At 47.2% G+C, this 25,905-nt stretch overlaps 2 protein-coding genes across 7 annotated transcripts in view; one reads left to right on the forward strand and one right to left on the reverse strand.

The window, feature by feature from the left end:
- Positions 1–5,152: 5,152 nt before the first annotated feature.
- On the reverse strand, positions 5,153–11,434 carry LOC130187244 (photoreceptor outer segment membrane glycoprotein 2-like). Of its 2 annotated transcripts, XM_056404673.1 has the most exons (4): positions 10,747–11,434; positions 9,212–10,368; positions 6,791–7,037; positions 5,153–5,959 (listed from the first exon to the last, which is right to left on the reverse strand). In XM_056404673.1, exons 2-4 carry the CDS (start codon positions 9,790–9,792, stop codon positions 5,705–5,707), a joined length of 1,083 nt encoding a protein of 360 aa, XP_056260648.1. In that variant the 5' UTR covers positions 9,793–10,368; positions 10,747–11,434; the 3' UTR covers positions 5,153–5,704. The 2 variants fall into 2 exon arrangements, with proteins under 2 accessions (XP_056260648.1, XP_056260649.1); XM_056404674.1 differs by having other exon boundaries at positions 9,212–11,434.
- Positions 11,435–12,800: 1,366 nt separating this feature from the next.
- cdc42bpb (CDC42 binding protein kinase beta (DMPK-like)) overlaps positions 12,801–25,905 on the forward strand; it is a 36,221-nt gene continuing 23,116 nt past the window's right edge. For 3 of the 5 annotated variants that reach the window (XM_056405324.1, XM_056405323.1, XM_056405326.1), the window contains exons 1-6: positions 12,802–13,547; positions 17,139–17,230; positions 24,073–24,156; positions 24,573–24,668; positions 24,777–24,925; positions 25,612–25,705. In XM_056405324.1, coding sequence (XP_056261299.1) covers positions 13,379–13,547; positions 17,139–17,230; positions 24,073–24,156; positions 24,573–24,668; positions 24,777–24,925; positions 25,612–25,705 — 684 coding nt within the window. In that variant the 5' untranslated portion in view covers positions 12,802–13,378. Of the gene's footprint in view, positions 13,548–17,138; positions 17,231–24,072; positions 24,157–24,572; positions 24,669–24,776; positions 24,926–25,611; positions 25,706–25,905 lie in introns of all 5 variants that reach the window. The other 2 variants (XM_056405322.1, XM_056405325.1) reach the window with 1 other exon arrangement.

Raw genomic sequence — 25,905 nt, forward strand, 5'->3', positions numbered from 1 at the left:
ACCAGGCAACCAGCAGCTAGACACCACGACCGCTTTGTTCAGGAGACGGAAGAAAGAAAGAAAGAAAGAAAGAAAGAAAGAAAGAAAGAGAGAAAGAGAAAGAAGGAAAGAAAGTGAGAAAGAGAGAAAGAAAGAAAGAGAGAAAGAGAAAGAAGGAAAGAAAGTGAGAAAGAAGGAAAGAAAGAAAGAGAGAAAGAAGGAAAGAAAGTGAGAAAGAAAGAAAGAAAGAAAGAAAGAAAGAGAGAAAGAGAAAGGAAAGAAAGAAAAAAAGAAAGTGAGAAAGAAGAAAGAAAGAAAAGAAGTGAGAAAGAAGGAAAGAAAGAAAAAAGAAAGAAAGAGAGAAAGAGAAAGAAGGAAAGAAAGTGAGAAAGAAAGAAAGAAAGAAAGAGAGAAAGAGAGAAGGAAAGAAAGAAAGTGAGAAAGAAGGAAAAAAAAGAAAGAAAGAAAGAAAGAGAGAAAGAGAAAGAAGGAAGAAAGAAAGAGAGAAAGAAAGAAAGAAAGAAAGAGAGAAAGAAAGAGAAGAAAGAAAGTGAGAAAGAAGGAAAGAAAAAAAGAAAGTGAGAAAGAAGGAAAGAAAGAAAGAGAAGAAAGAAGGAAAGAAAGTGAGAAAAGAAAGAAAGAAAGAAAGAAAGAGAGAAAGAGAAAGAAGGAAAGAAAGTGAGAAAGAAAAAAGAAAGAGAGAAAGAGAAAGAAGAAAGAAAGAAAGAAAGAAAGAAAGAAAGAGAAGAGAGAAAGAAGGAAAGAAAGAAAAAAGAAAGAAAGAAAGAAAGAAAGAAAGAAAGAGAAAGAAGGAAAGAAAGTGAGAAAGAAGGAAAGAAAGAAAGAAAGTGAGAAAGAAGGAAAGAAAGAAAGAAAGAAAGAAAGAGAGAAAGAAAGAAAGAAAGAAAGAAAGAGAGAGAGAAAGAAGGAAAGAAAGAAAGAAAGAAGAAAGAAAGAAAGAGAAAGAGAAAGGAAAGGAAAGAAAGTGAAAAGAAGGAAAGAAAGAAAGAAAGTGAGAAAGAAGGAAAGAAAGAAAGAAAGAAAGAGAGAAAGAAAGAAAGTGAGAAAGAAGGAAAGAAAGAAAGAAAGTGAGAAAGAAGAAGGAAAGAAAGAAAGTGAGAAAGAAGGAAAGAAAGAAAGAAAGAGAGAAAGAAAGAAAGAAAGAGAGAAAGAAAGAGAGAAAGAGAAAGAAGGAAAGAAAGAAAGAAAGAAAGAAAGTGAGAAAGAAAGAAAGAAAGAAAGAAAGAAAGAGAGAAAGAGAAAGAAGGAAAGAAAGTGAGAAAGAAAGAAAGAAAGAAAGAAAGAGAGAAAGAGAAAGAAGGAAAGAAAGAAGGAAAGAAAGAAAGAAAGAAAGAAAGAAAGGGTCTGACCTCAGAGACAAATGTTCTGTTCATGATCCTTGTGTCTTTAAATGTCCAGTTTCCAGTTTTAACAGAACTGTGACAGTTTGACGTGAAGTTCTGACTTTAGCTAAAGTATCAGCTTCAAAAGTGAAAGTGCTCATGGTGCAGAATGTGGCACGGCTGGATCCCGGCTGGATTCCGGCTGGATCCCGGCTGGATCCCGGCTGGATCCCGGCTGGATCCCAGCTGCAGTGTTTAGTGGTTCTGAAGTTTGCAGCAGCAGAAAACCTTCATCGGGACAAAATGAATCCTCCTTTGTGTTTCCATGAAACCTTCTCTGCTAAAAACCACTTTAACAGATGTTGTAGACCTGGTGTCAGTGTCCTGCAGTGACTCCTGATCAGATGTGACCCAGCTGTTGGACCCTGTGACTGAAGGACTGACACTCCAGAAGTTACTCAGAGACAGACACTGAGACTTCAGGGTATTATTCAGTTCTGGAACTGTCCTGCAGGATGCTCAGTGGACCTACTGGACTGGTTGGACTGGTTGGACTCAGTGGACTGGTTGGACTCAGTGGACTGGTTGGACTGGTTGGACTCAGTGGACTGGTTGGACTCAGTGGACTGGTTGGACTCAGTGGACTGGTTGGACTGATTGGACTCAGTGGACTGGTTGGACTCAGTGGACTGGTTGGACTGGTTGGACTCAGTGGACTGGTTGGACTCAGTGGACTGGTTGGACTGGTTGGACTGATTGGACTCAGTGGACTGGTTGGACTCAGTGGACTGGTTGGACTGGTTGGACTCAGTGGACTGGTTGGACTCAGTGGACTGGTTGGACTGGTTGGACTCAGTGGACTGGTTGGACTCAGTGGACTGGTTGGACTGGTTGGACTCAGTGGACTGGTTGGACTCAGTGGACTGGTTGGACTGATTGGACTCAGTGGACTGGTTGGACTCAGTGGACTGGTTGGACTCAGTGGACTGGTTGGACTGGTTGGACTCAGTGGACTGGTTGGACTCAGTGGACTGGTTGGACTCAGTGGACTGGTAAGACTGGTTGGACTCAGTGGACTGGTTGGACTGGTTGGACTCAGTGGACTGGTTGGACTGATTGGACTCAGTGGACTGGTTGGACTCAGTGGACTGGTTGGACTGGTTGGACTCAGTGGACTGGTTGGACTCAGTGGACTGGTTGGACTCAGTGGACTGGTAAGACTGGTTGGACTCAGTGGACTGGTTGGACTGGTTGGACTCAGTGGACTGGTTGGACTGATTGGACTCAGTGGACTGGTTGGACTGATTGGACTCAGTGGACTGGTTGGACTCAGTGGACTGGTTGGACTGGTTGGACTGGAAACACTAATCTGTAGCTGAAACTCAAATCAAACACAAGCAGATCTGACCGGCTAATCCCCCCCCCCCCCCTATTTTGCCCTATTTTCTTTCCTTCTATACCTCTTTGTTTCCTTTCCTACTTCCCTTTAAACTGACCAGCTTCTCTTTCTCTGTCCACTTTGATCCTGTCTCCATGGCAACTGGTGGGAGGTCATGAGGTCATCACTATTGAATAATGAGATACAGCCAACACAGAGACACACACACTCCTTGACCTCTGACCTCTGAGCTTAAACAGTTGGGCTGCTCCTTTAACGTGTGTGTGTATGTGTGTGTATGTGTGTGTGTGTGTGTGTGTGTGTGTGTGTGTGTGTGTGTGTGTGTGTGTGTGTGTGTGTGTGTGTGCTGACTGTTAACTGTTATGTAACAGCTGATCCCTCAAACACACACACTATTAACAGGTTATTAAAAGTCAGAGAGGATGTGTGAGGAAAACAGATAAGCCTCTTTGCAGGAGAAGGAGAAGGAGGTGAAAGGAGGAAGATGAGGAGGAGGAGGTGAAAGGAGGAAGATGAGGAGGAGGAGGTGAAAGGAGGAAGATGAGGAGGAGGAAGTGGAGGTGAGAGGAGGCGGAAGAGGAGGAGGTGAAAGGAGGAGGAGGGAGTGTGTATGACATCACAGGCTCTGATTGGCTGCAATGCAACAGCCTGTCACAGCCTCCAGGTGCATTGTGGGACATGAAGAGATGACCACAGTCATTTAGAAAAAAGCTTGTTTAAGTCCCGTCACCATGGAAACCAACAAACTGAGATTATTGATTCAGATCAAGATCAAGCTCCACCCCCTCCGGTCTGTGAAGTCACTGACAGTGCAGGAATGTGATTGGCTGTTCAAGAGAGAATTATGCAATGGGGGTCGAGGGATGGAGGGATGGAGGGGTGGGGTGTAAGGAAACAAAAGAAGGATGGATGAAAGGTAGAGAGATAAGTAATGAAATAAGGAATGAAGGAAGAGAGATAAAGGAAGGAAAGGAGGAGAGGAAGGAAGGAAGGTCAGAAAAAGTTGAATAAACCAAAGAGGATGAGGACATTTATAGATGAGAGGAAAGAGAGAGAGGGAAGGAAAAAAGACAGAAAGAGGAGAAACGAGAGGAAAGAAATGAAGAAAAGGAAGGAAAGAAAGAATGTGAAGAAGGAAAGAATAGAAGAAAGAAATGGGAGGAAGAGAAAGAGGAGAAGGAAATGTGGCCGAAAGGAAAGGTAGGAGGGAAGGAAGAAAGGTCACGACAAGAGGATGGAGGGAGATAAGGAAAGAAGGAAGGAAAGAAGGGAGAAAGGTAGGAGGGGATAAAGGAGGAAATTAGGAATAAAGGAAACGAAATAAATAAAACAAAGGATGGGAGAAAGGAGGCAGCAGGGTGAGGAAGGAAGGTAGAAAGGGAAGGAAAGAAGGAAACAAAGAAAGTGAACGAAAGAAGGGGAACAAAGGAATAAAGAGGGTAAGGGAGGGAGGGGGAGAGGAGGAAACAAAGAGGGAGGAGGGGAGAGTCAGTGGGGTCAGCACCAGAGTAATCTGGGGCACTGAGGACCACGTGGCTGTCACCATGGCAACCGTCTCCCTGTGCAGGTCAGAGAGAAGGAGGCCTCTGATTGGCTGCTGGTATCAGTAGAATAATAACAGTAGTAGTAGTACTACTGTTGTAGTACAAGAGTACTACTCGTACAAGAGTACTACTCTTGTACTACCAAGAGTACTACTCTTGTACTTGTACAAGAGTACTACTCTTGTACTACAAGTACTCTTGTACTACTCTTGTACTACAAAAGTAGTACAAGAACAGTACAAGAGTACAATAGTAGTAGCAGCAGTACAAGAGTAGTACAAGAGTAGTACTACTACAACAGTTGTAGTACAACAGTAGTACAATTCAGCTCAGTGAATCAGTTTATCTATGTCGCCCTCCAGTGGACAAACACAGATATTACATTCTTGTTTGTATTTGTACTTTTCTTTTGGAAAGCAGTAACGTTACTTTTCCTGATGTACTTTTACTTTTACTAAATTATTTTTACTTCAGTATTACTTCAAGTATTCTTTATTTGAAGTATTTTTTATTTGAGGTATTTTAATTTGAAATACTTTTATTTGAAGTAATTTTTATTTGAAGTATTTCTATTTTGAAGTATTTTCTATTTGAGGTGTTTTTATTTATTTGAAGTCAATTTTATTTGAAGTATTTTCATTTGGAGTCATTTTTAAGTGAAGTATTTTTAATTTGAAGTAATTTTACAGTATATTGAAGTACTTTTATTTGAACTTTACTCACCTGTCAATCGGTGCTGGTCCTCTGTGTGAACATGAGAGCTGCTGTCAGAGTGTGTGTGTGTGTGTGTGTGTGTGTGTGTGTGTGTGTGTGTGTGAGACTCATGTTCTCTGGTGATGTTAATTAACTGTAGTGACAGAAACTCACTGACACAGCGTCTTCAGAAACAAATCAGTTTATTCAGAGGAAACCACATAAGTTGGAGCTAACAGTCTCTGTGCTAAGCTAGGCTAATACACCTACCTCTGATCTGAAGACCTGATGACCCTGCTGAGTCTAAACCTCCACAGAAAACATTAAACGAGAGAACAGACGAGGTGGAGACAGGAAACGGATGAAGGCATCGAGGTTCGACCGAGGAGGAAAAACATGGAGAGGTCAAAGTTCACAGGGCTGCAGGTCTGTGTACTGCTCCTGTCATCGGTCCTCCTGGTCTCAGTAACAGCTCTGAGGACCCCCATCACCTGAAGGCTCTGTACCTGACTGACCCAACAACAAACACAAACTCACAAGATCCACCTGAGGCTTAAACCAGACCTGCAGAGCTCGGCTCCTCTGTGGCTCCTCAGGGTCTGACACGGGTCAGAGTGACCACGGAGCAGTGCATCATGGGACTGTACGTGAGTTAAAGACGCATCAACAGAGCGTCATTTGAAGCCATGGAGGCTCTGTACTGCAGGTGTTCCAGCTGGGAGGTCAGTGATTCCTCAAGCTGGATGCTAGCCAGTCACAGGGATCTGGACCCGCCGGGGCGGTACCTCCTGCTCAGCAGCAGCGGTCGGGACGTTAATGTTGGGGTCGTCGTCGACCTGGTAACACTTCCCCAGGTTCTTGATGATGTTAAAGTTGGACCGGGCCGTTTCCACCAGGCTGTTCTCCAGGATCCAACCATCCGACTCTGAGTCCGGATCACCCAACCGGAGGACGTTCTCCATGGCGGTCTGAAGGTAGCGGACTCCTGTTAGAACCAGCAGCTGAACAGGCAAGAAGAAGAAGAGTGTTCAGGTCAACACCAACAGCAGAACATAAACAGCAGAGACCTGGTCTCGAAAGCACAAGTTTGCCTTTATACAACAGTCTGGGGGTGTGGGCTGTACCTCTGGACCTTTTCAGTCCTGTTCAGAACTGTTCAGAACTGTTCAGACCTGTTCAGTCCTGTTCAGTCCTGTTCCGACCCTGTTCTGACCCTGTTCAGACCCTGTTCAGACCCTGTTCAGACCCTGTTCTGACCCTGTTCTGACCCTGTTCCGACCCTGTTCAGACCCTGTTCTGACCCTGTTCTGATCCTGTTCCGACCCTGTTCCGACCCTGTTCAGACCCTGTTCTGACCCTGTTCTGACCTTGTTAAGTCCTGTTCAGAACTGTTCAGAACTGTTCAGACCTGTTCAGTCCTGTTCAGACCCTGTTCAGAACCTGTTCAAGTCCTGTTCAAATCCTGTTCAGTCCTGCTCAGACCCTGTTCAGACCTGAACAGGGCCTCTGACTCAGAGGCCCAGGTGTATTGTGGGTAATGTAGGTGGTCTTTAACTGTCCAACATGTGTCCACCAGTTACAGGAAAGAAAAGAAAAATCTGTGGGGGGCTCTTAAGATCTGGATCAGGACTGGGACTTGAAGGTCAGGAGGTGTGAATGACCAGAGGAGGACTGTGAATATGATTTATGTTGCTTTGGCCTCCTCTGTCACTGCTCTACTGATGGGGCCTGAGGACCACCCCCACCCCCACCCCCACCCCCACCCCCACCCCCACCCCCCCCACCCCCACCCCCCCCACCACCAGCCCTGTGCTGGATTCAGACTGCAATACCTCAAACAGCCAGATGAGGAGCACGGTGAGGCCGATGGACTGCATTATGTCGGTGTAGTGGTCCAGCAGAGCCTGTCGGCAGCCCCTCCTCCACAGGTTCAGCTGCTGGCTCTGCCGGTCGTAGTTGAAGTGGGCGGAGCTGTTGCTAACCTGCTGCTGGATGCAGGGCCGAGGAGACAGGGTGCTGCAGCAGCTAAAGGGAACGCCGTCCATCAGGTAATTCCCCTCCACGTTACTCCTCAGACGGCTGTAAGGGAGGAGCAGGAGGAGGCTGTTAGGAACCGCTTCTACTGCGAGTACTGCTACTACTACTACTACTAATACTACTGATACTGCTGTTGCTGTTACTACTACTGTTACTACTACTGCTGATACTACTACTACTACTACTACCACAGCTGTTAGTTTGTGTTTCAGTTTGCAGCTGGTCTTGCAGATCCAGAGTCAGGTGTCCTGTACTGGATCTAAATCCTGCAGACAGGTTATATTGAGTCACTTGAACCTGAGTTGAACCCTGTTGTTAAACCTAATTAATCCCATGACCTTTGACCCCAGTAGCTCCCAGGTTTAGCTGCAGTGGACCAGTAGCCCTGATCTGAAAATAGTGACGTTTCCTTTAATGAATCAGATGTTAATAATGAACCATGAGGGGCTGGACTCAGGGATCTGGACCCATGGACCTGGACTCAGGGATCTGGACTCAGGGATCTGGACTCAGGGATCTGGACCCATGGACCTGGACTCAGGAATCTGGACTCAGGGATCTGGACCCACGGATCTGGACCCACGGATCTGGAGTCAGGGATCTGGACTCAGGGATCTGGACCCATGGATCTGGACCATCTGGACCCACAGATCTGGACCCACAGATCTGGACTCAGGGATCTTAAGATTTCCTCAAAACTGGATGAACCTACTTCAACTTGACACTTCGACTGTTTCAGGTTCAGTCTGAAGAACCCTGACATTGGCCCTCATTTATCAAACGAACGTGCGGCAGAAAACCGTGCGTACGTCCATTTCCACGCAAGCTTCGGCATTTATCAATTTGGACGTGAGCGGACGCTACGATCAGATCTCACGTCAGGTCTGAGCTCGTGTACGCAAATCTGGATTTGCGGTGCAGCAGCAAAATCTGGCTGAGTCTGAAAAGAATTATTAAACAAACCTCAAAATAAACAGTCACATATTTAGAACAGATCAAAACGGATTCTTAAAACAAGATAAAAAAAATTTGAATTTTAAAAAAGCCCTCGTTTTTTACTGATACCACTTTTTTGTACAATAAAACAATATGAGAGGCTAAATAGCCTGACATGACATGTAAGTATTGCACATTAAAATTTGAAATAATAATAAATACAAGCACAAATGTGTGTTTGCAAATTAACTCATGGCAAAATTGTGTAATTGTTTTTTCCGATGGGTATGACACAACTGGAACAACAATTAAACATCTGGTGAGATAATCATTGTTGCACTGTGGTTGGCCAGATGTTTACTCACTCCCTTATTTAAACAGATGCTTTGACAGTTATCAAATCATAACGATGGCAGATTTACTGGTTTTGGAGGAACAATACGCGCGTGTCAGACGTGAGTGCGTGTTCAGAGACCGCAGGGATCTCCAGATTGCTGGGTTTCCAAATGTGGTTGGAGCAATTGATTTCACTCACGTGCGTCTGAAGGCACCATCCATGAATGATTACGCATTCATCAATCGCAAAAACTACCACTCTATAAATGTGCAGGTGATTTGTGATGCCAAGCTCTCACTCTTAAACGTGGTGGCCAGGTGACCGGGACACACGATTCTTTTATTTTTCAAACAGCTGTGTTGGCGCGCGGCTGCAGGAGGCGGCGCTGCAGAGCCAAACTCATCTCCGTCACCCTCTTCCACACAGCGGCTTTATGAGCTCCTGTGATCCCGCTCTTCAGACTGACAAAAAGCACATCCTTATTTTGCGCCACCTCGGATGTCAGGATGTCGATCTCCATCTCTGAAAAGTTTCGTTTTTTGCCAGTAACTCTTCTCTCCATGTTTGACCTTAGTGGGCGGGGCCTCCGAACCAGGAATATTTAAGGGCGTAACATGTTAATGACGATCGAATTCAGCCGCCGCATTTATCAAGAGCCGATCATTTAGATACGAATGTTTCATGAATCACACGTGGATCCTATCGTACGACCAATTCTGCGCTCAGATCTGCGCCTGTTTTCACGCAAGATTGATAAATGAGGGCCACTGAGTCCACTACAGACCAGAGATCCACTTAAATTCTGTTGGACTTAATTCCGATCCAATAAAATCCAGTAGATTCCTCCAGATTCTAAAGGATCTGCCTACATCACTATAGATCTTCTAGGATTGACCAGGATCCACTAGAATCTGATGGATTCAGCAGATCTGGCTCTACTTACTCCACCACGGCGCTGCTGGTCATGTCCAGGTAACGGTTGCTGATCCACTGGACCTGGAACCAGTCCCGGTACCCGGTGTTCCCACAGCAGTGGAACTGGATCTGCAGCAGGTCCAGAGTTCTCTTCAGGTAGCAGCGGCCCGGCGTGTCCGTGTCCTTGTAGAACCGCATGGCATTCCTCAGGCCTAGGAACAGAGACTCCTCCAGCTGACTGCGGATGCTGTAGCACATGAGCGCCCCCACCAGGACGCAGGAGGTGAAGAAGAAGGTGCAGATGACGTACGGCATCATCACCAGCTTCCAGCGCAGGAACTTGTTGGTGTCAGCACAGTCCAGGCAGATCTTCCCGCCCAGGAAGTTGATGCAGCAGGCCGCCAGGCCTGTGGTGATCAGCATATGAGGCACATAGAGGATCCCCTGCTCTGACATCACTTCCTGCCATTTCTGAATCTCAATTTTGAGGAATAGGCCCAGGCCGAAGAGGAGAGCCCCTGTCACGACAGAGATCCAGTTGAGCAGCCAGAGGACCTCGGCTAGCTTCTCTCTCTCCGCCTTGGTGAAGGTCACCTTACCGACCGCCATGTCGGTCCGCCGGTCTTTACATGTATCACGTCCAAGCACTGGCAAACATGGTCAAACACTGCGGTCCCTTAAAATGCAGTACCACTGACAACATGCATGAAGGATCTTTCTGGAGTCAGACGTGAAGTTCTCTACAGAAATAAAAGGTCTGAGGTCGTTAATTATCTGAAACCCAGGACTCCATGTTTTCATGGGCTCGTGTTTCACATGGAGAGGATGAATAATCTCTGAGTTCTCTGGGAAATTAAATGTCAACAACATGCATGTGTCGAAGGCACCGGAGCATCAGTCTGGGTCTGTCTCTGGGCTGATGGTCGACTCTGTTTCACCTGCGGTAAGAACCACTCTGTGACATTGTCACTTGCTCATTGGGTCGTTGTCCTGTTAAGTTGTAGTCCTCACATCCAGTACATAGTGGTCTGAGAGGCTCAGGGGTCAAGGGTCAAGGGTCAGCGTGGGCCTGTCTTCAAAGGACAGCAGGAGAGAAGAGGAAGGAGAGGAGCTCTGCAGAGCGTCATAAGGAGCTTAGAGAGGTATTTCAGGTCGACTGCAGTCCACAGCTCCGGGACGACGCCACTGCAGGAAGGAAGAAGGTCAAATTTTAATAAGCTGCTGCTGATGATGCTCGTCATCACAACGTGAAGCAGAGTCATGAACACCTCCATCTGAGTGAACCTGCTCATCCTAACGAACGTTCCTCATGTTCTCATCATGTTATCATCATGTAAACAACAACAACATGTAGGTTGTTGACAGTCACTGTTTCTGAGCTGCAGGTCAAACAGCAGCAGAGTCACACGTTCACCTGATCAAGTTTACCTGAGTCACACGTTCATTAACAGTCATTCAATCAAACCGACAGTTGCAGCTTCAGAGGACTTCAACTCAGTGACAGGAACTAACTGATGAACGGATGTTTACGAAGCTGAAGACAAACAACACATAGAATTTTACCTTGTGGACTTGAGGACATTTATCTCCAGCTGCTCGCCTGTATCCGCTCTGACCTCCCATCATCCTCGGCCGGGCGGCGTCCGGCCACAGTTTGAGCCGTGAAGCAGATATTGTGGCAGAGAAGAGAAGTTTTCAGGCGCCTGTTAACGTGCAATCCTGCGCTTTAATCTCCTTACAGCTAATCAGCCTTGTAATAAGCTGAGAAACCTCCAACCCCCCCCATTCACCAGCTGGACCATCAGCAGGACGCGGCACTAGACTGAGTCCACTCATTTCCCATCATGCAGATCTGTCCAGAGTAGAGTAAGTCAGGTTAGAGGTCTGGAGCTGTTAGAGTGGACTACGGCAGGTGAGAGCAGTCAAACAGCAGCTGAGGTCAGGTGACAGTAGGTGATGGTAGGAGGGACACGGGGCAACATGAACCAGCTCCAGTGGAGAGTGGAGGTTCAGGAGGACACTCATGAAGGAACATGTCTTCTGAGTGGATCCTGTGAGGTGGACTGGCCTGGATGGGGATGGTTTAATTGCGGAGGTAAAGTCTGGATCTGGCTAAAGAGATCCTCATAGAACAGGTCTGGAGGACATCAGGTCCAACAGAGAACATCAGGACGTTTTTGTAAAAATAGGACCGGAGATTTGAGGTGATGTGCTGCACCAGAACTTCAGCTACAATCATTTCTAATTCATAAACTCGTCTCCTCAAACATGTAGTCAGGATCCTGAAACGGTGTTGGTGTAGTTCCTTGCTCAGTCCACTAGATGGAGCTAATTGCCCATCTAATGAGCTACAGCTCAGACAGGTGATGGGGGGGGGGGGGGAGTCGGGGGACTGAGGTTAATGTGTTCCACCAAAGAACCATCAGCTCCCAGCACTAACACAGGAATTAGTCCAGAATCAAATGGACTGGAGACTCTGGGTCTTGATCCGGATTCTGTGTCATGTCAGCTTCTCCTCCCAGAGTCTAGTTGAGAGATAACAGAGGCGTCAAACAGTAAGTGAGAGAGGAGGTCATGTGACACAGACTCACAGAGAGAGAGAGAAAACCTGATCAGAGGAACTGGTCCTGAGACAGAGGAGGGAGGGGCAGAGAGGGACCCGGACCAGGACCAGGACTAGGGCTGCAGTCATACCAACACAAGTACTTTGACACAGTGTGTCCTCACAACAGCTCATACAGCAGCTACACTACAACGTGACCTCTGACCTCTTAGTCGTCATCAGTCCCAGCAGTTGTTCTTTATTTGAATCCCAGAAGAAGATCTGAGGCTGCACTCTGCCTCATAACAAACCAACATGTTCACAATATAGTGCTGATGCCTGAGATACAGACTGCTGCTCCTCCATCACATCTTTCTGTGCTGAGCTAATGTTTCACTCATTAGATGGTTCGTTAGGTTAGTTATACAAATTATGTTGATCATAATCTAATATACAAATAAATGTGTTATTGTTTGCAATATGAATAAAGTTTATCAATATTTATTATACAAATAAAGCTTATTTATTTGATATTTATTCATTATGTAAAACTTAATGTTATAATTTTGTGTTTTAGTTCAGGGAGTGTCATAAATGAAGTGAGTGAATTATATTTGGAACTTTTGCTTTTAAATTGCTTTAAATACATATAAATCAAATGAATTAATGTTGGAAATAGACTAGATTAAATAGATAAAATTTCTGTTGATAAACAAATTGATTATTTAAACTGGTTTCAGCTGTAGACAAAAATTAAATGTTGAATTCAAAATGAAATGTGAAAATGTGAATATTAATAATGAACTGGACATTTTCACTCTTTCATTGACCAATTTCTTTATTATTTGAGAAAATAATCATGAATTTGGTATTTTAAATTAAATGCACCCTGTAAATAAATAAAAGTCTAATTAAATCTGGTGTTCAAATGATTTAATGAAATGATGAAACCAGAGTTATTCTAAAGGACAATGACAGTGATTCAGGACCTTTCTATATACAGTCTATGTTCAGGACACACTGGATGACTTTGTTATGTATTTTATTGTGAAACTCTCCCGGACAGGAAGTGTTTTGGTGTCACCAGCTTGCTTGGGATGATCCGATCTGGATTCAGCCATATTCCCACCGAGCAGCCACACCGGCAGCCCGCCTCAAACTACCGAAAAACCCTCCGTAATCCTCCAACGCGCTCTCCCGCGGTGTTAACGGACATTTTGATTGACGCCGAGCTCGTCCCGGATCTCCGGGACATGTCACCGAGCTGATACACCGACCCGCGGACATGGAGCAGCGGCGGCCAACCTGAGAGTCGACGGTCTGATCGACATCCCGATCTCCGAGAGGAAAGTCCAGATTTACCGGGATTAAAGCCGATGTGGAGGAGGGACGGACGCGGGCCTGCAGGCGGAACAGCTCACAACACGACGTAGCGACGGTAACCGGCGGAGACACACCGACACATCGACACCCAGCCTGCTCAAAATGTCGGGAATGTTTTCCCGGAGCTAACGAGCTAGCTGAAGCTAGCAGGCTGAGCTCGGCACGACTCGGCAGGAAGCGGAGCCTCGGCGGCGGCTTACACTCGGACTGTGCGGCGGGGGTTGTTGTCCGAGTATCAGCGGGAGCGGCGGGTGATTGTCCCGGGGCAGGATGTCGGCTCAGGTCCGTCTGAAGCGGCTGGAGGAGCTGCTGCTGGAGCAGAAGGCGGCGGGATGTCTGAGTGTGGAGACGCTGCTCGACCTGCTGCTGTGCCTCTACACAGAGTGCTCCCACTCCCCGCTGAAGAGGGAGAAGCACATCACCGACTTCCTGGAGTGGGGTAAGATCCCAGACCCGGTCCTGGACCAAATTTTAATCTACAAACACACTTCAGAAGTTCCCCGGACCCTTCAGGGGTCACTGCTGGGGCCGCCAGGTGTCGCCAGGGACAGTGAGGGGGACTCCAGGGAGAATCAGGTGGATTTAAGGGGCCACGAGGGGCTCCAGGCAGGGTGCAGGGGTTCTGTAGAGGTTGCTGGATGTTCCAGAGTTTCTTGATAGATGTTCCAGAAACATCAGGGGTCATTGAAACACCTTGAAAGATGGCTTCTAATAAACCTTGAGGAGTTCCAGGGGTTGTGGAGAGGTTCTTGGAAGGTTCAGGGAGATCCAAAGACCGTTGACACAGTTTCCAGAGGGCCCCACTGATGGTTGGGGTCCCTGGTGGAGTTTTTCAGGGCTCCAGGAAAATTCAAGGCTCCTTGAGAGAAGTTTCATGATGTGTCAGGAAGACTTTTGGAGATCATTGTGGACCTTCCAGGGTCTTTGAACAGGTCTCAGGTAAACCCCAAGGGTCATGGTTCTATTGTTTACTCATTTCCAGGCTAGTTGGTGGATGCTCCAGGGTTTCAGTGCTTCTTGAAGAAGTTCAGTTTATTCCAGTCTCCTGGGATTCCTCAGGTAAGGTGTGTTTAATGATTGTGGGGCTGTGAGGAAGAAGCTGGAACGTGTCAGAACAGAACATACATGAAGCACGCAGGAGCTACAGTCATGTCACATGTCAGAGAACACACCAACAGAAATCGCATCGTTTTCACTATAATCATGTCTGATTCACAGATCAATAGATTGATCAGAACTGACAGGCTGCAGCAGCACACACTGGCCCACTTTGGCCCAGTTTGGCCCAGTTTGTCCTGGATCAGTCTGTTCCTGGTCCGGTCTGGCCTGGTTTGGTCTGGCCTGGTTACTGCAGCAGTTCATTCTGTGATGTGTGACTCTCATCACTGATACCTGCTGACTGTAAACTGATTAATGATTGTGTGAATCATCCACCTGCACGTCCTATTAATACATAGTTTGATCAGAATGATAAGAATATCTACAGCGATCAATAATGTTCAGTCACGCAGTCAGCCTGTTGTCCAGAGACTGGGACCGGACTACATGATCAAAGAAGATCTGGTCTGACAGTAGTGAATCGGACTCAGAAACACTTCAAACCAGCGGCTGCTGTGTCTGACACCTGGTGACAGGTGAGTCTGACGATCACAGGGTCTGCTGCAACACCGCCACATGGACTGAGGCAGAGCGTTGTTCTTTAGCATGTTGGACAGTAGATCAATATTTAAACAAAAGCCTCGTCGTTCCTCCTGTAAATTTTACTCGTCACAGTTGTTCTATTGACTTTGGAACGTTTCAGTTGTCAGCCATGTTTGTTGGTAATGGCAGCGTTGGTGAGTCATCACAGGTTTGTTTACATCTTTGTCGATGGCTGTGGCGTCAGAGAGGAGACAGACACTGAAGAGAGCAGGAATGAAGGACTAGATCAGAACTTAATGAATCCAGGTATTGTACCAGCAGGGACCAGGTCCTGAGTGGACCAGGCTGTCAGGACCATCTCTAAACCTCACCTCTGTTCTCTCAGACACCAGTTTGAGGGTTTGGAGTGAAACTATTTCAGTCACAGACTGACCAGTCGCAGCTACAGGAAGCTAACTGCAGTGCCAACCCCCTCACAACACTAGCTGCTGCTAAGCTAACCTCAGGATCTTGTTTGTTGTTGTAGTTGGGTGTGGGCTGTGAATCTATGAACTCGGGGTCTCAGTCCTGCTGTCTGTAGAGCTTGTGCTTTAGTTTCCATAGTAACTGAACCTCTTTGGGTTTTAGACTGTTAAGCTATGTATACACGCATTTAAACGCATTTTCTTGCTACTTTTTCTTCTCCTGTCCATGAGACTCCAGCTGGTCCAGCTTTATTGTGAAAAATCTGGGGTTGTATTTTATTTTGAAAACTCTGAGGTTGTGTTGTAGTCTGGACCTCTGTAAACGATGAGGTCACAGCCAGGGTCTCTCCTGATTGGCTGTCATCAGCCTGGACTACCAGTGGTGAATACAACATGATAATGAATGACAGTGTCATTGACCTTGTTGTCTTTGCAGCTGCTGTTCACTTACACTCTCTGTTTTAATGCTACAACTGTCTCTGCTGTTCATCCCTGAGAGGATTTACTGCAGAGGAGACAATCTACTTCCTGTTAACAACGGCTCGCACACGCTCAGTGAATGTGACTGCTCAGGTGTGTGTGTTTTCAAGTGTAATGGACAGAGATTGTTTCTGAAACGGAACTAGAATCGACCGTTAAAATGAAACGGTAGTGTGGACGTAGCGTTCGTCACCTTCAATTTTCTGACCAAACGACTAATCAATTAATCGAGAAGCTAATCACTGGATTGATCAAGTTTCAGCCCTGGCTGTTCACATTGTACAGGTGTGTGGTCCTGGACTGACTGATCCTGGTTTTTATTGATCCAGATCTCATGTTAATGCCAGCTGTAAGTGGGGGACGTGAGGAGGGTTCAGAGGTGTTCGGGGGGTTTCAAGGTGTCCTGTAAAAGGTCAGAGGGCTTCAGATGAGGTCGGGACTCTGTCTGTGTTTCCTCCTTCAGCTTCACTTCATCAGGTCAGCCTCTCGGCAGGAACTGAAACTGGACTTGAATGTGACCGGGAAGCTGCTTCTCTGATGTGGCTTTACTGTGGTCTCTGATCTGGTTTCAGATCAGGCAGCTTCTTGTGGTTATTGGACAGGAGTCAGACGTGCAGCTCATTAGTCCATCAACAGACAATCGATCGACTGATTTGATAATTAATAATCATTTTAGTCATTTTCAAGCAACAATTACAAGTTTGTGAGAACACAGCACAGTGCAGGTTCAGATGAATGATGGCTCTCAGCGACAGACAGGACCACCTCTGAATGTGGACGGACTGATCGGATCTCAGTGCGTCAGGTGTGTTCACACCTGTTTTTAGATCACCGGAGATGGATGTTAATGACAGGTCTGAAGAGGGCCTTAGAGTGTGTGTGTGTGTGTGTGTGTGTGTGTGTGTGTGTGTGTGTGTGACCCAGATAAAAATGAGCCCAGAGCAGATAAATATTGGATGAATGAAGAGCTGACAGTCTGCCGGGTCCTACTGCCCCCAATAATATTTCTATCTTAATTTTTGTCTATAATTTATCATTTCATCTATAATATTTCTACACAGTATATATCGCTATAATATCTTAATATCTCTGTAATATCTTTATATTTCTGTAATATCTTTGTAATATCTCTATATTTCTACAATTACTCCACAATATCTCTATATTGTTACAATATTTCTATATATATTTCCTGTCATCTCTGTTATCTCTGTTATAGCTCTAATATCTTTATTATACAGCACAGTGGAGAGTGACAGGAAACAGGGAGGCAGAGAGGGGGAATGACATGCAGCGAAAGGCCGTCCGATGCGGGATTCGAACCGGGGCCGACTGAAGCGAGGACTGTAGCCTCTACACATGGGGCGCCTGCTTAAACCACTACGCTACATGACGCCCCAATAATATCTCTATTTCTAACGTTGTATTTGTGACTCTCTCCTCAGTTAAACCCTTCACCACCACAGTGAAGGACATGCGGCTGCACAGGGATGACTTTGAAATGTTGAAGGTGATTGGACGAGGAGCTTTTGGAGAGGTAAGACTTCCTGTTGACCTCTGACCCCCACCACCTCCACCTGTGTTCAGTCTCAGGTGGACATGGTTCTGTAGGCTTGAACACACACGTAGCTCACTACATTAAATATCATAGTAAATGTCGTCTGGAGGACAGTGACATCACAGGAACCGAAAAACAGTCTGAAGTCCACCGGCCCTGTGACGTCTCAGGTGATCTTGAGCGACATGGCGGCGCCCTGTTAGAAAAGATGGAACAGAGCTGTTTGTCATTGTTGTTTCGCGTAGAAATCCCTGCTTCAGATCCACTTTAACGGACCAGTGTGCCCCCCCCCCCCCCCCTCTCCCAGTGTGTCGGTCTGGTGTCATTAGATACAGTAGTTACTGCGTGTACGTGCTGATCTGGAGTATTTGGGTCTAAATAAATAATTTCATTTAAAATATGGATTTTATTCATAGATATTATTGATGTTAGAGGTCTCGTCAACCAGCTGCAACACTTCCTGAAAAAACAGTCTCCTCCGTAAAGACAGGAAGTTTTCCTGAACACAGCCCAGCTTCCAGTAAAACACAGGAAGTGAAGCGTGAACAGGAAGCTCTGATTAACAGACTCTTCCTCCAGACGAGAGGACGACACGTAATCCACTGAGACCAACTGAATGTGTTTCTACTCTGCAGTCTCAACATGGTGGATTGTCATATATCAGTCTGATGTGGACCAGCTGTTAGGATCAGTGTGTGTTGTATTCAGACGTGGGGCCATCAGCATCATCAAGACAAGCTGAAGAGGTCTTACTCAGTGGCTTGGCTGTTTTCTGAGGAAGCTTTAGTCCAGCCTAGTGTCCCAGAATGCATTTCACCTCAGTTAGTGGCAATGGTGGAGGTTGTGAACGAGTCACGGTTTAGATTTTAACTTGTGCTCAGTTTATTAAAATCATGTCAGAGACATCAGGGCCAACTGCTCTCAGAGGAGCTCTCGGTCAGGTCTCATGGTCTTCCTCCTGTGGAGAGCACTTAGCTTCCTGTCTTGTTCTCCACATGTTCTCCTCATGTTCTCCATGGTCTGAGCTCTGACTGGGTCTGTTAACGACCTCCTCTTCTTATTCTTCTGTGGTTGAATGGCAGCGACTGGATCAAGTCCAGCAGCTGTTTGTCTCCATCAGTCAACTCATGTTGTCAGAGAAGGGAACTGGACTTGAGTCCGGTTCACTCTGGACCTGAACCAGGTGTTCAGTCCAGTCTGTGTCAGTCTGCTAGCTCCTGTCAATCATTAACACGTCTCCACCCTCAGTCTGATAACAGCTGCAGTTAAAGTCCACATGTGGAGGTGGGGACCAGGTTCAACACTGAATCTGAATCCAGTTGTGAACCTTGATCCAGTTTGTGAACCTTGATCTATTCTCTGAACCTTTGGTAAAACTGGATCTTTAACAATCAAAATGCCTTTGATTGCTGCAGTGGGGAGATGACTTTAAAAAGTGTGTTTCAACCAGAGCTTCGTGAAGCAGCAGAAGCCCAGTCTGAGGACTGATGTCTGAGGTCAGATGACTGAGGTCTGAGGTCTATGGTCTGAGGACTGAGGTCTGAGGTCTGTGGTCTGAGGACTGAGGTCTGAGGTCTGAGGACTGAGGTCTGAGGTCTGTGGTCTGAGGACTGAGGTCTGAGGTCTATGGTCTGAGGACTGAGGTCTGAGGTCTATGGTCTGAGGACTGAGGTCTGTGGTCTGAGGACTGAGTCTGAGGTCTATGGTCTGAGGTCTGAGGTCTGAGGTCTGAGGACTGAGGTCTGAGGTCTGTGGTCTGAGGTCTGAGGACTGAGTCTGAGGTCTGAGGTCTGTGGTCTGAGGACTGAGGTCTGAGGTCTGAGGTCTGAGGTCAGATGACTGAGGTCTGAGGTCTATGGTCTGAGGACTGAGGACTGAGGTCTGAGGTCTATGGTCTGAGGACTGAGGTCTATGTCTGAGGTCTGAGGACTGAGGTCTATGTCTGAGGTCTGAGGTCTGAGGTCAGATGACTGAGGTCTGAGGTCTGATGACTGAGGTCTGAGGTCTATGGTCTGAGGACTGAGGTCTATGGTCTGAGGTCTGAGGACTGAGGTCTATGGTCTGAGGACTGAGGACTGAGGTCTATGGTCTGAGACTGAGGTCTGAGGTCTGAGGTCTGAGGTCTGAGGTCTGTGGTCTGAGGACTGAGGTCTATGGTCTGAGGTCTGAGGTCTGAGGTCTGTGGTCTGAGGACTGAGGTCTGAGGACTGAGTCTGAGGTCTGAGGTCTGATGGTCTGAGGTCTGAGACTGAGGTCTGAGGTCTATGGACTGAGGTCTGAGGTCTGAGGACTGAGGTCTGAGGTCTATGGTCTGAGGACTGAGGTCTGTGGTCTGAGGACTGAGGTCTATGGTCTGAGGACTGAGGTCTGAGGTCTGAGTCTGAGGTCTATGGTCTGAGGACTGAGGTCTGAGGTCAGATGACTGAGGTCTGAGGTCTATGGTCTGAGGACTGAGGTCTATGGTCTGAGGACTGAGTCTGAGGTCTATGGTCTGAGGACTGAGGACTGAGGACTGAGGTCTGAGGTCTAGGTCTGAGGACTGAGGTCTGAGGTCTGAGGTCTATGGACTGAGGTCTGAGGACTGAGGTCTGAGGTCTGAGACTGAGGTCTATGGTCTGAGGTCTGAGGACTGAGGTCTGAGGACTGAGGTCTGAGGTCTGAGGTCTATGGTCTGAGTCTGAGGTCTGAGGTCTATGGTCTGAGGACTGAGGTCTGAGGTCTATGGTCTGAGGACTGAGGTCTGAGGTCAGATGACTGAGGTCTGAGGTCTATGGTCTGAGGACTGAGGTCTGAGGTCTGAGGTCTGAGGACTGAGGTCTGAGGTCTGTGGTCTGAGGACTGAGGTCTGAGGTCTATGGTCTGAGGACTGAGGTCTATGGTCTGAGGACTGAGGTCTATGGTCTGAGGACTGAGGTCTGAGGTCTATGGTCTGAGGACTGAGGTCTGAGGTCAGATGACTGAGGTCTGAGGTCTATGGTCTGAGGACTGAGGTCTGAGGTCTGAGGTCAGATGACTGAGGACTGAGGTCTATGGTCTGAGGACTGAGGACTGAGGTCTGTGGTCTGAGGACTGAGGTCTGAGGTCTGAGGACTGAGGTCTGAGGTCTGTGGTCTGAGGTCTGAGGTCTGAGGTCTGTGGTCTGAGGACTGAGGTCTGAGGTCTGTGGTCTGAGGACTGAGGTCTGAGGTCTGTGGTCTGAGGACTGAGGTCTGAGGTCAGATGACTGAGGTCTGAGGTCTATGGTCTGAGGTCTGAGGTCTGTGGTCTGAGGACTGAGGACTGAGGACTGAGGTCTGTGGTCTGAGGACTGAGGTCTGAGGTCTATGGTCTGAGGACTGAGGTCTGTGGTCTGAGGATTGAGGTCTGTGGTCTGAGGACTGAGGTCTGAGGTCTATGGTCTGAGGACTGAGGTCTGAGGTCAGATGACTGAGGTCTGAGGTCTATGGTCTGAGGACTGAGGTCTATGGTCTGAGGACTGAGGACTGAGGTCTGTGGTCTGAGGACTGAGGTCTGTGGTCTGAGGACTGAGGTCTGAGGTCTATGGTCTGAGGACTGAGGTCTGAGGTCAGATGACTGAGGTCTGAGGTCTATGGTCTGAGGACTGAGGTCTATGGTCTGAGGTCTGAGGACTGAGGTCTATGGTCTGAGGACTGAGGACTGAGGTCTGTGGTCTGAGGACTGAGGTCTGAGGTCTGTGGTCTGAGGACTGAGGTCTGAGGTCTGTGGTCTGAGGACTGAGGTCTGAGGTCAGATGACTGAGGTCTGAGGTCTATGGTCTGAGGACTGAGGTCTATGGTCTGAGGTCTGAGGTCTGAGGTCTGTGGTCTGAGGACTGAGGACTGAGGTCTATGGTCAGATGTCTGAGGTCTGTGGTCTGAGGACTGAGGTCTGAGGTCTGTGGTCTGAGGACTGAGGTCTGAGGTCTGAGGTCTATGGTCTGAGGTCTGTGGTCTGAGGACTGAGGACTGAGGTCTATGGTCAGATGTCTGAGGTCTGTGGTCTGAGGACTGAGGTCTGAGGTCTGTGGTCTGAGGACTGAGGTCTGAGGTCTATGGTCTGAGGTCTGTGGTCTGAGGACTGAGGTCTGAGGTCTGAGGACTGAGGTCTGAGGTCTGAGGTCTATGGACTGAGGTCTGAGGTCAGATGACTGAGGTCAGATGACTGAGGTCAGATGACTGAGGATTGAGGTCTATGGTCTGAGGACTGAGGTCTGAGGTCAGATGACTGAGGTCTGAGGTCTATGGTCTGAGGTCTGAGGTCTATGGTCTGAGGACTGAGGTCTGAGGTCAGATGACTGAGGTCTGAGGTCTATGGTCTGAGGTCTGAGGTCTATGGTCTGAGGACTGAGGTCTGAGGTCAGATGACTGAGGACTGAGGTCTATGGTCTGAGTGTAATGATGTGATGTTGTTGCGCAATATTATGAACAGGACGTTGAAGCGCACTTTTATTTTGAAGGACAGTATTTTTTTTATGGTTACTCTTGTTCGTTCTTTTGTGTTGTGAGTGTTATTAATGCTGTTATAAAGTATTGTGTGGTTGAAAATGTTATCTGTAGAAACGCAGCTAGATGCTAGAGGGAAGGTCTGGGAAATACAGGAAGTACAATGGGTACTTTATTTTGAAACTGTACTTATCGCGTGGCGCTGGGGGTTTTACTTCCTCTTGCTCCTGACTCTTCCCTGAGAGGTACGCATTTCTGCTGCTCCGCATATTTTCATTGTTTTCGTTGTAAAATGTTAATGTAAGTTATCTTAAACTGTTGTAATGCTGGTGTAGTCACATAGACACGTGTTAAAAGTGTATTTTTTTGTTATATTGTCATGCGTAAACTTGCTAACTCGAGTGGAGAAGTACTATGGCCGTGTGTGTTGCTAGGCTGCTGCGTAGCTTATAACACTAGGGTGTACTATTGAGAATGAATGCTCACAGGAGCCAGGTGGTGACTGTGTTCATGGTGTTACAGACCAGAGAGAGCAAAGAGAGCTTGTATGAGAAAACACTTGTGAACACCGGTGAATACTTCTTCTCTATAATACAGGACGGAGAATAAATTGTGTCGTGACCAGCTACAGTGTGTGTCCTCTCCATTCATCGTAATCGAACACAACGCAGAATTAGACCCACTACATGAGGTCTGAGGTCTATGGTCTGAGGACTGAGGTCTGGGTGTTTCTGAGTCTTGGTCTTGACTCTTCAGTCTAGGGTTGTTACGACGACGGTCCTCACAAGAACAGAAACTCAGAGTGGTGTGTGTGTGTTTGAGTGTCTATAAGGAGACAAAGAGATTGTTTTCCTAATGAGGTCACAGTGGAGGAGTGTGTGTTCACTGTCTGCTGCTCCATAACTGACTTCACTGTTAGCTTAGCTTAGCTTAGCTTAGCTTAGCTTAGCTTAGCAGAGCTGAACTGCAGCAGAGGCAGTGCAGAGACACAGAGTGGAGGGGTGTCAACACCCCCTCCTTCTAGAACTCACTGTTATCTTAAAGGTTTCCTGTGGAGAGACTGGGTCTCTGACTGACTGATTAACTGACTGACTGACTGGCTGGCTGACTGACTGACTGATTAACTAACTGACTGGCTGCTGACTGATTGACTGACTGACTGACTAACTAACTGACTGGCTACTGACTGACTGACTGATTGACTGACTGATTAACTAACTGATTGACTGATTGACTGATTGACTGACTAACTGACTGACTGATTAACTGACTGACTGATTGACTGTCTAACTGACTGGCTGATTAACTGACTGACTGGCTGATTAACTGACTGACTGACTGACTGACTGCTGATTGACTGACTGACTGGCTGATCAACTAACTGACTGACTGATTAACTAACTGACTAACTGACCGATTAACTAACTGATTAACAAATTGGCCTTTGAAGAGGTGAGGACTGAATGTCCTCACTGTTTGTCACTGATGCTTTTCTTTTCACTAACTGCGTGTGTGTGTGTGTGTGTGTGTGTGTGTGTGTGTGTGTGTGTGTGTGTGTGTGTGTGTGTGTGTGTGTGTGTGTGTGTGTGTGTGTGTGTGTGTGTGTGTGTGTGTGTACATTGTCCACATACCAGAGGAAAGGTGTGTCAGAGCCACACCTGCTTGCTGCCTCAGGATATAAACACACACACACTTGGGGTTTGTGTTACTATACTTGTGAGGACCGTCCTCAGTGTGGGACTCAGCCTGGTCCTCACAAACACACACAGGACCAGACTGTTCTGCTTTAGTTGGGATCAGCCTGTCAGTGAGTTCAGGTCCAGGTGGTACTGAGCTCTGTAGGTGCAGTCCTGAACATCACCTGGGTGGATCAGACAGGTATTTCATATCAAAACCTCCACACAGAAAAACAACAGAGGAGCACCAGAGTGTGACAGAGCAGCTGAGGAGTTGGTTTCTGTCGGCCAATCAGATGCCTGGAAACTCACATACCTCTTAGAGTCATGTAACAAAACACGTCAACAACAACAAAACAAAGTGAGATTTGTGACACGGTTTGTAAACAGAGGACAGCATTATGGGTAAAGAGTAGCGGTGAGCAGACAAACATCAGAGAGAAGCAGAAAGACACAATTCACGACTTCCAGTCAGGACTTTCAGAATAAAATCAGATCGGGGTTTAGATTGTGGATCATCATGTGATCTTTTGGCAGCATGGCCCCCACCCCTAGTTTGAACCTCAGTTGAGCCGGTTTTGGCCCGGTTCAGGGCAGAGGGAAGTAAATGGAGACAAAGACACCCTGTCTGTCCATCTCTGTGTCCAGGGTTAATGTCTCTCTCCCCCTCTCCCTCTCTCTGTCTCTCACCCCTCTCTCTCAGGTTGCTGTGGTGAAGATGAAGCACACAGAGAGAGTTTATGCCATGAAGATCCTCAACAAGTGGGAGATGTTAAAGAGAGCCGAGGTGATTTAACATGTAGAATGTGACCGCTGTTAGCGTGTTGTATTTAACATATAGAATGTGACCGCTGTTAGCGTGTTGTATTTAACATATAGAATGTGACCGCTGTTAGCGTGTTGTATTTAACATGTAGAATGTGACCGCTGTTAGCGTGTTGTATTTAACATATAGAATGTGACCGCTGTTAGCGTGTTGTATTTAACATGTAGAATGTGACCGCTGTTAGCGTGTTGTATTTAACATGTAGAATGTGACCGCTGTTAGCGTGTTGTATTTAACATGTAGAATGTGACCGCTGTTAGCGTGTTGTATTTAACATGTAGAATGTGACCGCTGTTAGCGTGGTGTATTTAACATATAGAATGTGACCGCTGTTAGCGTGTTGTATTTAACATGTATTAAACATGTCCTCTGTGCAGACGGCGTGTTTCCGTGAGGAGCGTGACGTCCTGGTGAAAGGAGACAGTCAGTGGATCACAACTCTGCACTACGCCTTCCAAGATGACAACTACCTGGTTAGTACTACTAGTACTGCACTGTAACTGTCCTTAGCACTACTAGTACTGCTGTTATTGTCGCTAGTACTGCTTACTGATTATGTATTTTGATGGATTGTACTGCAGTACCTGGTGATGGATTACTACGTGGGCGGGGACCTGCTGACTCTGCTCAGTAAGTTCGAGGATCGTCTTCCAGAGGACATGTCCAAGTTCTACGTCGCTGAGATGGTGCTGGCCATCCACTCCATCCACCAGCAGCACTACATCCACAGGTACTGGTTACACTGGTCGTACTGGTCGTACTGGTCGTACTGGTCGTACTGGTGATCTCTGAGATGTCCAGTGTCATCCCAGCAGAACAGTCAGATCTCTGCAGCAGCAGCTCTGCCTCTGTGGAGACCAGACCTCAGTCAACATGAACAGAGCCCCACAGGAAACTGCATTAGATTTTTAACAGTTCACAGGTCAAAGGTCAGTTCACTGTCAGGTGAAGTGTCAGGTACAGGTGTGTTGAGCTGAGACCTCTGCTGGTCCAGCTGCTGACTCCTGGACTTGGCCTACTCTGTACTGTGTGTGTGTGTGTGTGTGTGTGTGTGTGTGTGTGTGTGTGTGTGTGTGTGTGTGTGTGTGTCAGAGGAAACGGTCTCTTCCTGGCAGCAGTGTCCTCTGGGAAATGTAGTTATATCCTGCCCCGCCTACTTCCTTCCTGTACAGAATCAGGAACTCGGCTGCGTTCCATTCCTGTGTGTCAGCCCCTCCCCCTGCTAGTGGAGAGGTGGTCCTCAGACCTGGTCCAGAGATTTCTGAATTGATTACATGTCTAACGTGAGCAACGTGTCAGAGCAAAGCATGATGGGAAACAAAGGGGCTCAGTGGGATCACCAGGGAGCTGTCTGTCTGTGACCTAACACACCTGGACCAGTTTAAGACCTGATCGCAGACATTGTGTCTTTTACAGAGACATCAAACCAGACAACGTCCTGCTGGATGTCAATGGTCACATCCGCCTGGCAGACTTCGGATCCTGTCTCCGCATGATGGAGGACGGCACGGTAACAAAGTCTCTCTCTGTCCACTGTGTCAGTAAAGTGAAGCAGGTTCAGAGTGTGAAGCGAGTCCATGTCCAGGGTCTGGGGTTAGGGGTTTATCTGTTGGGTTCAGTGTGTTTTAACTGGGATCAGTTTGAGTCCAGTTCAGTGGGTCCAGCGCACCAGGGACACTGACGGACTCGTCCTGTGGTGCTGGTCTCGTG

The sequence above is a fragment of the Seriola aureovittata genome, chromosome 19 (assembly GCF_021018895.1).
Source record: "Seriola aureovittata isolate HTS-2021-v1 ecotype China chromosome 19, ASM2101889v1, whole genome shotgun sequence".
Lineage (NCBI taxonomy): Eukaryota > Metazoa > Chordata > Actinopteri > Carangiformes > Carangidae > Seriola > Seriola aureovittata.